General features: G+C 48.5%; 3 protein-coding genes across 3 annotated transcripts; all 3 read left to right on the forward strand.

Annotated features, from left to right (window-relative positions):
* Window positions 1-1803: 1803 nt before the first annotated feature.
* On the forward strand, window positions 1804-4744 carry I303_100585 (uncharacterized protein; the record flags this gene model as incomplete). Its single annotated transcript, XM_018403959.1, has 2 exons — window positions 1804-1898; window positions 1981-4744. The coding sequence occupies 2 exons, from the start codon at window positions 1804-1806 to the stop codon at window positions 4742-4744; spliced, it is 2859 nt and encodes a 952-aa protein (XP_018266613.1).
* A 1410-nt stretch (window positions 4745-6154) lies between these two features.
* On the forward strand, window positions 6155-8448 carry I303_100586 (uncharacterized protein; the record flags this gene model as incomplete). The annotated part of the gene is made up of 10 exons (XM_018403960.1): window positions 6155-6439; window positions 6609-6681; window positions 6749-6809; window positions 6865-6922; window positions 7057-7503; window positions 7598-7754; window positions 7825-7894; window positions 7963-8073; window positions 8161-8346; window positions 8418-8448. The coding sequence occupies 10 exons, from the start codon at window positions 6155-6157 to the stop codon at window positions 8446-8448; spliced, it is 1479 nt and encodes a 492-aa protein (XP_018266614.1).
* A 948-nt stretch (window positions 8449-9396) lies between these two features.
* Window positions 9397-13078, forward strand: I303_100587 (uncharacterized protein; the record flags this gene model as incomplete). The annotated part of the gene is made up of 3 exons (XM_018403961.1): window positions 9397-10104; window positions 10182-10454; window positions 10532-13078. 3 exons carry the CDS (start codon window positions 9397-9399, stop codon window positions 13076-13078), a joined length of 3528 nt encoding a protein of 1175 aa, XP_018266615.1.
* Between the last annotated feature and the right edge of the window lie 146 nt (window positions 13079-13224).

The following is a 13224-nucleotide window of genomic DNA, read 5'->3' on the forward strand; positions in this document are numbered from 1 at the left end:
GCGGTCCAAGCCTCTTTCTATCGTTGCCGAATAGGCCAGTAACGCCGTTTGACATCATCTTCCTAACCCCTGTCCTTCTGTCCTTCGATCCGATTGCACATATGACTTCTCCTAGACCGCATGCTTCCGAGGCCAGCAATAGAATAGTCGTATCCAGCGCATCCCGATACCGGTCTATCGGCGTCTTCGCAGCAATATACAGCCCAGTTGATCGTTTTGCTCAGCGGGGTGGTATCTCATAATTCGTCTGTACAAGCTTTACTCCAGCTCCTCCGTATAACTTTAAAATTGGGTTACCCTTTTCCGATCCGATATACGGTTGACAGCCAACGGTCATACATTACATACATTCATTCCATTCCAGTGCATTTTCAGGGGGTAGCAGCTGAGGAGATATACAAGATCCGAGCATTGGAATACAATAGTAAGTAAGTGATGCCTTGTCTTGTCTGGACCTTTTTATTCTATTTTCTAAGGTATGGCATGGCGGAGATGGAAGACTTGATACAGTAGATTTACCCTTGAATTCCAATTCTCTTGGTTTCAGCGCCTTTCCGTCAAATCGCTCTTCCTACCCTCACCATACGTTGCAGACCCAGATCACATCAGATCATCGTCACCATTGGTGCATCGCATCATACTCATTTCAAAGCTGCAAAAGCACCAGACAGATAGACAGCAGAAGGAGGACGAGAGAAACAAGTAGAAGGATACCAATCAATTGGCTCAGAAGGTTATTCCACAAAACGTTCCGACCGTTGACGGCATCTTGATTTTAGTATCCTTGAAGGAAGAACCCCACTATCAAGCTCAAGATCGACGTCTTCCCCTCCCTTCGTACTGGGTAGAAGCAAAAGATCGCTCTCAGCTCTCACTCACACAACGATACAGCGACACTGTGACACCACTCAACACTCAAGCAGTCGTTCATTCATCCTTCACCACCTGCTCATGATCAACGGATCCAGTTTGACACTTCCCTGGCAGATCACTATTTACGCTAAGACCATCATTCAACCTTCTTCTCACACAATTATTTACCTCTCACAATTCTATCATCGTCACATTTCCGACTTGTCCTTCCTCAATAGTCGACAGTCTTTGCGCCAAGAAGGAAAGGTCGCTTCCTACACCTTTTGTAAGAGAACAAATTCTGATAGATAGGAGCGACAGGAGGAAGGAATTCTGACTGTAAGTTCTTCTTATGCCCATCGTCCTTATCTTGCCTTTAATCTCGTTTATGTGATCACCATACATTTGTCATGCCCACTATTTGGTATCGATTCTTGTTTCGACTGGGAACTGAGTTGCCCCTCTCTTGATGAGTGCGTCATGTCTTGTGTTACGCAAGGTGTTTCATCCCATACAACCCATGAGAACTTTCACTTCCTTGCGGTGACTATCGGGCGGACTCCTTTGGGACTTGCTTACATGGGAGATCCAATTCAATTCCTTCCCACTCTGATCTCTCATTACTAGCCCACGAAGACCTCCTCGTCCCTTCGCATGCCTACGCTGGCGCTTTCATTGCATACTAGTCTTTCAGTGTGCCATCACATCACACCAATCGTACCTAGACTTTACCCTATGATCCAGCATTCAATTGATTCCACAAAATCGATACCCTATGCTGATCATTGTATAATGATACTATCAGTAGATCCGTATCTTCCTTACACATCATCTTCGGATCCACTATACCCTTTCAGCCATCCTCTATCACCCTCGATGACAGGTCCGGTCCTTTACGAAACAAGCCTTCATCACCCCCACAAGCACCATCATCATCATCACTCTACAGCCATGCATTCATCCCATTCACATGGCCAGGAGTTATTGACGGATTGGCAACCTTCGTTGAGTAGTTTTGGCAATGGCTTAAGAAGAGAAAAAGATAGGTAAGCTTGCATCTCCCCTTCTTCCTGCGTAAAGGAGAGCACCCAATTGATTGACTTGCGTAAATCTGCAAATATGCTACAGCCTATCAGCAGTCGCATCTCCCACGTACTCACATCTATCAGCAACAGAGTCTCAATCACATTCGCCCGCTGCTCAATCGTCCCCTTATCCTCATGGACAGACAGTAGTCATCAATGGACCGGGTCCATCGTACCATCACCCTTATCCCACCCTATCTGGATCTCATCTTCAGCCTATGCCAGTACAGCCTTCCCCCCGCTTATCACCTTTAGGCCAATCACCAGCTTACTACCCTACACCTCAAGTCGAATATGATGTGTTCCAGGCTCCCTCTCAGTCCGTTCCCGCTTCCGAGCAAGTATCGCCTGACCCATATCTCGATCAGGCTACTTTCAGCGCCCAACAATCGACTAATTATGAAGGCGCTACACCTCTCCTGACTACCACTACACTGAGCCGGACCTACGACTCCACGATACCGTCGTATTATCAGACTTCGACTGACGGAAGGAGATCGTGGAATCAGGCTACGCCAGATAAATCAGCACCAATAACGAAGCGGAAGAGAGAGAAACAAGCAAGCAAAGAGACCCCTACCAGTGGTAAAGCATTGAAGACACCGAAGCGGAGTAAAAAGCAGCAGCAGCAGCAAGATGAGAGTAGCGGTGGCAGAGCTTCAAAGCGAGCCAAAATGGAAAGTGCCCCTACACCTACTGTGCAATTGCCGACTCCCCCTTCAAGCGGTAAGGAGTCGTCAATCATACATTTGCCCCCGCATGTTCACCTTCCGATCCAATACGAGGAGGTCATGACTCCAATCGAGGAGGAGGAAACGGAACAAGTTGATCCCTCTGCCAGGAGAGCCTTAGTCATCACTCGCCATCAAGAGGAAGGAAGGAAGCTTGGATTATTCGGTATCAGCCAAGGTGACCCTGAAGAACCGATCTCACCGGAGGACGCTCCATCGCCTAGGACCACCACGATTCCGGCTCTGACGACAGACGAGTCAGGTCTAGCTTCACTGGCGACAAACGAGGTCTTAGAGAGTGAGGTTGCCTGGTTCGAAGATAGAGCTAGAGGTCATCAGTCACCGCCGTCTTCTCCCGATCTCGTCAATCTTCGTACACCCACAATGAGCCATGATCAGTCGTTACCTGACGAAGAGGATATTTCGCCGGAAGCGCAAGCTCAGAAGATCGCCAAACGACTCGAAGCCTTTTCTGAGCACACCATCAACGATGAACAGCCGCTAGTATCAACAAGGATCGACTTGTTCGGCCGTGTAGCCGTACGAAAAGCAACTGCTATCAAGTTCCTAGGTTTGGATCGTTCGACGTCTCTAACGGAAGAAACCAGGGACGAGGACGAGGACGATTGGATGGATAAGCCGATCGCTAGCAGCTCGAATGTGGTTCTGAGACCCGTATGGCCCGATGAAGAAGCACCATGGGCATTGGCTGGAGGAAGCAAGAAAGAGAAAATCAGAAGGGAAGAATCGGAGAAAGCTACGTTGCTGAAGAGATATCTCGAAACCTCGAGTGACGATAGCGGATCGGACGAGGAAGGTCTAATGACTATGTATACCACACACGGCAGAGGAAAGGGCAAAAGTGTCTCTCGACTTGTATCATCGGCTTCAAGCTCGAGCACATCGTCCGATCGGGACTCGCGAAGGCGCGTTGGGTTACCAACGACTGGGATCGAAGCTTCCGCCTCTGCCCGATCAGCTCTGCTTTTCAGCCTTCGGAACCGAGCTGTACCTGTCATCCCCGCTGGAGTGGTAGCATGCGTGTGCGGAACCAACAACACCAATGGCATGGGGTCTATGATATCGTGTGCAGCCTGTAAAACGTGGCACCACATTATATGTTGTGGCATTGAAGACGAATCGAAGATCGGGTCAAACTGGTGGTGCAACAGCTGTGAAAGCTCTTCAAGGTCGATTGTGCATACCCCTTCAACCCGTAGTGTTGCTCACTCGACACCTCGTGGTCGATACTCTCAACTTGCCGATCCACGATCTTCAGCCGTGAAAAGTGACATTGGCCATATCGCCTTGGCTCCATCACCGATGTTCGTCACTTCCGCTCATCATTCAGGTCCAGGTATGGCCTCCACCAGAACTCCTATCAACAGAGTCGTCAATTCGCCAAAACGACCTGAAAGAGCTAGAATGTTATCGTATGGAAGTGACATGTGGGCTTTCACCGAGAACGACAACAACAATGCAGGTCCACCTTCTACCCCAGCCCCGATAATGGGCGATCGATATTCTACACCAAGAATAGACGATGCGCCGTTCGATGTCACATCAACGCCCTCCCGTCATCTAGATTTCAACTTTGGTCAACCCTCGTTATTCTCCTTGACGCCGTTGGGAGGTCAAGGTAGATCCCGAGTCCCCTCGACGATGTTGATCGACGGTACACCCATCAGGGGAATTAGCGTTGCTCGAAATATCTCGTTCTCAGGACCAATCATTGGTTCTGCCCCGCCAGGCGAATCCATAGGAACAGCAATCTCTAGATCGGATTTCTTTAGGGATATGAACAAGTCTACCCCTGGTGGACCTCGAGACAGAGGAGGTGCAGGCGATGAAAACTTCCCGCCGGTCTCACCAAGGTGGCCTGTCGGTCTACTTGGTGCGCACAACCTTAGTCCATCGCCATTCTCGCATGGACATAAGAGGAATCTGAGCGGGAATAAGCTTAGTAGTATGAGGAGTAGCTCTAGGACTGGTGCGCCTGGTACGAATACGAATACGAGTACGCCCACGGGATTGATGGGTATTGGATTATTACCTGAAGAGAAGGATGAGGAATAAGGGTGTTCATCTTCGACTCCATCTCATCGGGTCTGTCTTTCTTTGGGCTTTTGTGTTTCAAGATCTTTCTTTCCTTTCGGTATGAGTAACGAGGTCTTTCTAGAGGAAGTAGAGATCACATGGTGTACATACAAGGTCCCGTAAATCAGTAAATCAACCTCAACAACCAACGAGCTCATCAGCGATCACTGTAAATTAGAAAATATCTCATCTTATCGCATCTCATGTCATGTAGCGTTGTCTTATACTCGGTACCCGTACGGTATGCTATGTAACATGGTTGGACTGGTTCAATAGCAGCATCTGATGTTGCACTTACAACGATTCGAGCAAAGTCATTTATTTCTTGGCGCAGGGAATAGTTCACTCTGCACGTGATCTCATACAAGTGGAGTAGCGCACTTCTGAAAATAACTTGTAGCAGATCTCGGATAAATCGGACAACTTTCCAATCCTTTCATCTCGTCTTGTCGACTTGCTGTTCATTTGCTCCTCTGATAGACCTCTACTACTGATTTACTCCGTGAATCCAGCATCCTTATCTGCGATGGATATATCGGATGATGCTTCGCGATTACCCCAGAATGGAACGTGGGGTCTCCCTTCTCTCATGCACGCTGCACGGCATACGACGGACAACGGACGGACGGAAATATCGAAACGAAACTCCAACCGAGGTTTCGAAATTCGTTAAACGAGGTATACTGACTAGAACAATTTCGAAATGCTTTTTGCTTTTTATAGACATATTTGAAGAGGGCACTGATCGGGACTAAGGAAAACGATATAATGACTTGAGGATTTGGGATTGAGAGGAGTTCGCTTGGATGCAGGAAAGTGACACGAATACGAAAATTTGTTCGCTGCTCGGTTTGCCCTGTCAAGCTATCTGTTGGAAGGATCCTGAGGAGGAGAGAAGTATTTCGGTAAGAGGAGATAATAATGACAAAATGAATGACTAGTAGGTCTCACTCGTTTCGCCAGACCAGGTCAAACCAACTCAAGATCAGGTAGATGACTTTTGGAACCTGATCATCTGATCATCTGATGAAACCAATCTCACAATCTCACAGTCTCACAATTGATCTGACAATCTAACGCAACATCTGGAATTATTCGGCTAAGTGTATCTTACTCTTACTTGTATCGTCCATAAAATAAATCGTGGACAGGCAATACCTTTATAGACAAACAACCAACCAATCGAGCAGTATTATCCGTAAGCTATAATTGTCCGATCGAACGTCGACTTGACCTTTCAGCTATCAACCATTAATATAGCAGTACAGCACTCAAGACCCCAAGAGAGAATATAATACACGTGTGAGGTGCAAAGCACGAATACGTAGGAGTGATAATATAATGGGGTTCTTATCATCCTCGAATAAGAATACATCGGAAATAGTCGAGATGACCACCTCGTCGGCACCACATCATCCGACGAAAACGACGACGAATCACGGATCTGATATCGAGATTGGCCAAGCAGCAAATGTGCACCAGGCGGATGAGAACGGAGATGAGAATGAAGATCCGAAGAATGAGAACAATGCTAAACAAAATACGGTGGTCGATGCTGTATGGGGAGAGATCGATCTGAGCGATGGATCTTCGCCGAATTATAGGAATTTGAGCTGGGTGAAAGCTAGTGTGTTGGAAGTGAAAACTCAAATTGGATTAGGTGTTTTGGGATTGGTAAGTCAAATCAAGTCAACCCAAGTCAACCCAAGTCAAAGACTTCACCTGCACTCGCATTCACATTCACTTTCAAGCCGGCAATAACCCGAAATCTTGACACATGATTTCTTTACCGCACTATATGCTGATGTCGGATATCGTTGTGCGTTGATACGATCATGCATAGCCCGCTGCGTTGAATGTCCTGGGCTTCGTTCCTGGGATATTGTGCATCTTGGCCATAGCGATCATTATCACTTGTGAGTCGACACCAAAACCAGATTTTGTGTACAAGTCAAGGATGCTGATGATTTGAATGTATCGCAGGGTCGGATTACGTGGTAGGGACGTTCAAGATGAATCATCCTGAGGTTTACACCGTGGCAGAGTGAGTTCAATGATCTCGCAGTATCGGGTAGTCATTGATCCATAAAATGGTCTAGTGTCGGATATATCATGTTCGGACCGTGGGGGAGGGAGATCCTTGGGTTTGCCTATTTGGTGAGTGGAGTCGAATCACCTCATTTCCGATCATTTAATTTACCTCACTCGCCCTGCACTCAATCACGATGAGGGATGCTCATCAATCAACAATTTCATGGATTGACTGACGGCCATTATGCGTACATTCGCAGCTCGAAGTAGTAGCCACCGGCGGGGCATCATTCCTTTCCATCTCCGTAGCTTTCAACGCCATCACGGATCACGCAACCTGCTCAGTAGTTTGGGCCATCATCGGTGCCGTTGTCGTTGGGCTACTTTCGTCAATTCAGACTCTGGGCAGGATATCATGGTTGGGATGGGTCGGATTAGTCTCGATTTTATCAGCTGTGATCACCCTCATGATTGGTCTAGGCACCTCGGGGAGACCTTCCCTTGCACCGGCAGGCAACGACTGGCAAATCGAAACGCAAGCTATCACCTCACCGACGTTTGTTGAGGCGATTAACGCTGTGTGTATTATCATCTTCGCGTATGCGGGCACACCGAACTTCTTCAATATTGTAGGAGAAATGAAAAATCCGAGAGATTTCACGAAGAGTGTTTTGGTGGGACAGACGGCCATCACGACTATATATCTTGTGAGTCAAGTCAGCTGCAGCTTTTTACCTGTTCTTGTCAAAGGCAATGAAGGGGCGAGAAATGGGCAGGCTGATGATCTCTTGACTGTCGCAGGTCGTCGCTGCGGTAGTCTACCATTATGCGGGACAATACATCGCTTCGCCTGCGTTGGGAAGTGCGGGAGTCGTCCTGAAAAAGGTGTGCTACGGATTGGCATTGCCTGGTCTGGCAGTTGGAGGAACGCTATTCATGCATGTCGCTGCTAAATACAGTAAGTCGTGTGCAACATCCAACTTGTCGACTCCGGTTAGAGACGTGCCGACCGACTTTTGGTTTTGTAGTCTTTGTTCGTGTTTTGAGAAACTCGAGACATCTCGCTAAGAATACACCGACCCATTATATCGCATGGTAGTAAGTACAAATTTGCCATCGCTCGCAAAGCCCGGCAAAGCTGATGTCGTTTTCTCAATGATGTCTAGTGGATCTGTCATTCTGGTCTGCGCCGTGGGATTTATCATTGCCGAAGCTATCCCATTTTTCAACGATTTGCTCTCGTTGATCGGTGCTTTATTGGCTACAGTGATTTGCATGTCAGTCAGCTCAGTTTTTTCTTCGTCCTTGTTCAAGCGCAGGTGTAGACGCGATTCTAGCTGACTCTGGTATGTCAATTTACACAGTCAAATGGAATCGTTCATGTGGATGTGGGATAACATCAGATCGCCATCAAGGGGCACGACCTCTTGGAATCTGCTTATGGCTATGAACGTCTTGTTCTTCATTTTGGGCTGGTTCTTGATGATTGCGGGAACGTACGGATCGGTAGTCACCATCAACGATAATTTTAAAAGTGGTGACGTAGGAAGGTGAGTCTGATGTTTGCCTGATTGATGGGTGCATGATTATGACGCTGATGATGATTGGGTCGCATATGCAGCGCATTCAGCTGTGCTGATAATAGCTCGTGAGCCGGAGGGACGTTGTCAGGAAAGGAGAGACCGGACGCAACAACGATTCTGCAATGTACATCTGTGCAACCTCATCAAAAGCATGCAGCCGTTCAGACACCCCCAATACAAAAGCCACTTGATGCAGACTTCACCGCAATCGCATACTCCTCATGCACCATTCAAATCGAAAAACTTGAATAGCTGATGAAGTGGATTCCCATGCCGTATTCGGATACTGTAGAAGTGGCGATCAGTGCGGTGGCAGGGTGAAGGGGAATAAAGTTTATTGTCTCATGTGATCGGAATATAGGTGATATCATGAAACGCTCGGGGCATTTTGCGTGTGTGCTGTGTGCTGTGTGAATTTGATGTTGCTATGGTGGGGGTCGTCGCTTGATCCTCATGTTCATCATTTCACGTTTCATCATCTATTCAACCCACACCCACGTAGGCTGATGAACGAACATCTTTCCCTCTTACTCACACGCAGCAACATGGTTGATACTGATTACGAGCTATATGATCTGTTCACGAGCAGGATGTTACTGATCATATTTCAGTACGAGTATCGAATGAGAGTGAAAGGCAAGCACAAGATTGACATGGACCAAGTGAAAGATCTAGATTAGACGATCCGAGCATCCCGTTAATCGACGCCCCAACCGCCCGAACGACCAAAGGCACTCACTCACTCCCTCAACGACATCACTAAGTCAGGAACTTCGACCGGCATAGATACACCGAGCATATGCTACGAGCTACAATATACCCAAACGTCACATCAAGATCGAGCCCAGCAATGTTAACAAGCGGCAAAGCTTCAAATATCCCATGATTGACCTCGCAAGGTGAGTTCTGATTCATCCTGTTTATGCGTCTCTGCTTCCGTCATACCAACCACTTACTTAATCGCATATATGTAGTTACTTCACCTTATGATATCACGTTTCTCTAGACTTCCGCAGGATGGTCTCCATGAACCAGCATCCTGTCCGAGCTTTGTCACCCATCACCGAACTCACCACTCCCACCTCCCTCCGTACGCTCCGACTACCTCTCGACGAAGCAGATTACCATTCTGAGCGGAATCCACACCCCGGTGAGGAGGATGACGCCAGCGTATATTCTCAGCTCTCAGCAGCAGATACCGTCAGGGCTCCATCAAGACGGCAGGATGATGAAGGGGCCCCGGTCACACCACCTCGACGACAAAGGACTATATCGTTACCTTCTAGTCCGACTCCTCCACCTAGATCTCCTCGAAGGAATCCACCTCTACCCATGCCAATGCCATACAACGGATCCAAGCCTTCTTTGCTCAGGATCCCTTTCCCACGCCATCACACACCAGACAGCACGACCCCTCCTCCAGGTGGTCTCCCTCCTCCCCCTCGATCGATGTCTCTTAGCAAACCCAAGCTGATCCGAAGAGTCACACCGCCAACAACGCCAACGGCACATCCCGAGAATCGAATGAGCCCAACTGTCGGTCGATCGTCCAATATGCTGGAAAGGATGCGAGAACATTCAGACACTTTAAGCAATATAGCAGGAGTAGGAGCAGGGAGATCCCTCGCACAAGAAGCTAAAGATAAGTCTGCTAGCGTTGACCTTGGCGCTAATGAGGGGGAAGGAGGATCAAGCGCTATGCTGGATAATCGCACTAGGCCTATTGTAAGTTTCATTCACATTTGTAATCTGTAAAGCTAACATGCTAATGTCAATGCTAACTGTATATCGGATTGATATAGTCTTCTGTCGAATTACCCAATGTTCCCATTCTGAATATCGCTCATCCGAGCGAAGTGAAGTCTGCATCTCAAGCAAGCAGACCAAACAGCCTGAAAAAGCGGCCGAAGTCATATCATGGTTCCAGACCGAACAGTATCCGCAGCCGACCGAACAGCTTCCAAGGCAACTCCTCAAGGGGTCATTCGACTTCCAGCCTCACCACCCCTGCTTTAGGATTAGATCCCGTATCAACGCCAACGGAAGCTCAAGCGGAGGCTGTCCCGGTCAACATGGTGAGCTTCTGATGAATCGCCTACATTCAGTATGTAGATCCACACCTAAATTAGCTGATCCTCTCCTTCCCTTCCAGACGGTAACCGGATCCCCTCTGAAGGACAGCCTTCGGCCCATTCTCGTGTCGCATCAATCTGAATCGTCTTTAGCAACTCGTTCGAAATCAGTCCGCTCTGTGTCGCCTAGCAGAAAATCACCCAGACGCCGACGAGTATCATCCATCCTCTCGTCTATTTTCGAAGTGGACCCAGACAAAGATTATGTATCTAGGAAGCTGTCAAAGGGCAGTAGGAAGACCAGTGGATCGAGAGGATCTTCCAGAGCACCCTCTCCGATCGGTCCCATAGTCGACTCACCCATAGATGGGTCGGAAGGGGATCTGGTTGGCCCTATCCAGTCCGCCATCAGGACATCGGGGACCTTCGGCATACGTGATGATGGGTCTGAGGTATCTCACAATCCCAGTAGAAGCAAAGGTGACTTGAGCTCGCCCAGGCATACATTCGATCGGACCGGAAGCGGAAATGGTTCCGTCATCACGCACTCGGACGGGGTCAAGCGTGTCTTATATGTGGAGAATATGGTCAACACACCTGAAGAGGAGGATACTCAGCAGCCATACCTCTTCGAGAAACCGAGGGAATCATCGGGCGACAGCGGGAATGCAAGCAATCAAAGTAAAACGCCTCCTCATTCCAAAGTGACACCTATAGCGATGCTTGGTCTCCTGCCAAATGGTTCCTCTGTGCACCAGAGTCCTCTACTTGCGGCTCAAGCGAGTCCAGAAACGTTGCCACCCCACATGCAGACGCCCCAACTCCACTCTTTGCCTCTCAATGGCTTTACTCCATCACCCATCGCATCTTCCAGCAGCGAACAACATCGATTGTTGTATCGACCAGCATCCGCCACAAACTCTACAGACGTTCAGCATTCTTCGAGCTCACATTTACCTCTTAATGGCATACCTGAAGACACGGTTGATACTTCTGTTCAAACTTCTCTGCAATCTTCTCCCGCCAAATCGACTCGGTCTAGACCATTGCCTAGACCACCCTCAGGAGCCGCAAGTCCAGTGGCAACACCCAGACCGACCTTCATACCACCACTGCCACCGTCCACAGCTCCTGCGACCGATCTACCGCTCCTGATTGCGAGTCATTTGCTCTCAACGCATGCAGCTGCATTGATTAGACACTCGACGTCAATGAAAGAAGTGAGCGAGACAATGCATAAGATGGCTAGAGAAAGTCTTGATTGGGGAGGAGTCTTGATGGGAATGGCTCATCGAGATCAATCCTCGGAAGGTCTGCCACAGCCACCTGGACTATCTGAAGGCGCATATGAGGGCATCCCTTTGCCCCGAGCTACTGCTTTGGGGCGGGATGTTCGGCATGCTGGATTTCCTAATAATCGAGAATCGTATGATCCACTTCAGCAGGCTTACGATACCCTCACAAGACAGGGCAATTCCCGACCTGCTATGCCAGATTTCAATGTGCCTCAGGTCAGGGGTAATGCACATGTTCGCAGGAGAAAAGGAGGGTCACTTCCTGCCGACTTATTGAAAGAGGCTGAAAGGTTAGGTAAAGAAGGATGGACGAACCTCCACAAGGCTGAAGAAGCATGGAGCGAAGCCATGAGAGGACTCGCAGATGTCCTCAGCAATCAAGCGATTGCTGAAACGCAAAATGAACCTCAATCGAGCAACACTTTGACTATACCTCAGGCAGGTATAGCATCGACATTACCTCTTTCAGAGCAAACGGGGTATACTGTTACTCAGCCGAATCAGCGATACTCAGCAGTGGAGCTTGGCCCGTATCACCCATCTTCGGCGACATCACCGGACGTTCGTCGACATACTTCGATGTCGTTTTTACCTGACGAATACGATATGTTGCGATCTCCAATAACACCATCCGCTTCAGCTTCGGCCAGCTCTCAAAGTCACTTCTCCTTCCCTCAAGCGCATGTACAACCCCATCAGCCCCCGCATCAGCATTCGCACCCTTTCCAGAATATACCTGATGCTTCACTACAACTACCTCAACCGCCTAGACCGCGTATGGATGAGTATGTACAGAACGGATCGGAACGCACGATCAGAAGACCGCAATCTGCCCAACTACCTTCAGGGTATTATGAGCATCATCGAAATGTGATACCTACTATACCTGCTCCGCTGGCAGCCTCGGTTCCACCGCCCCCGCCACAGCCACAACAAGGGTACACTTCCGAACATACCGGAATATCATCCTCTGATCACGTTCCTCCGCCATTATCAACTTCCACCGCTTCAGGCAGAACAACGGGAATAGGACTAGGCATAGGTACGGGGGAAGATAGAATGACGCCATCGAGGAGCACGATGAGCTCTTCGTATTCGCCTACTACCCCTTATGGACAGGATCAAGCCCAAAGTCACATCCAGGGCGGTTCGACGAAAGGCAAGAAATTAGCTAAGAAATATCCACCGACTTCGAGCTCGGGCAAAGCTTCCAGGATTTTAGGCTTGGACGAGAAGGTCCCAGGAATTCCAAGTGGAGGAGATAGTAAGAATGGATCGGTCAGAAGTGAGGGTGGGAAGAGACATTGGTGGAATAGGAAGAACCATGATTAAGCTCTGTCGGGGCATGTCTTATGACTGTGCCCGGTTGATAATCCTTGTCAATATAATCATAATTGCTACGAGTACACATCATTAATTTTTGATGCTCTTTCATTACCATAAGATTCTATCCATACACTTATTTGTGCTCATCCTGT

This window comes from Kwoniella dejecticola, chromosome 1, assembly GCF_000512565.2.
Source record: "Kwoniella dejecticola CBS 10117 chromosome 1, complete sequence".
Classification (NCBI taxonomy): Eukaryota; Fungi; Basidiomycota; class Tremellomycetes; order Tremellales; family Cryptococcaceae; genus Kwoniella; species Kwoniella dejecticola.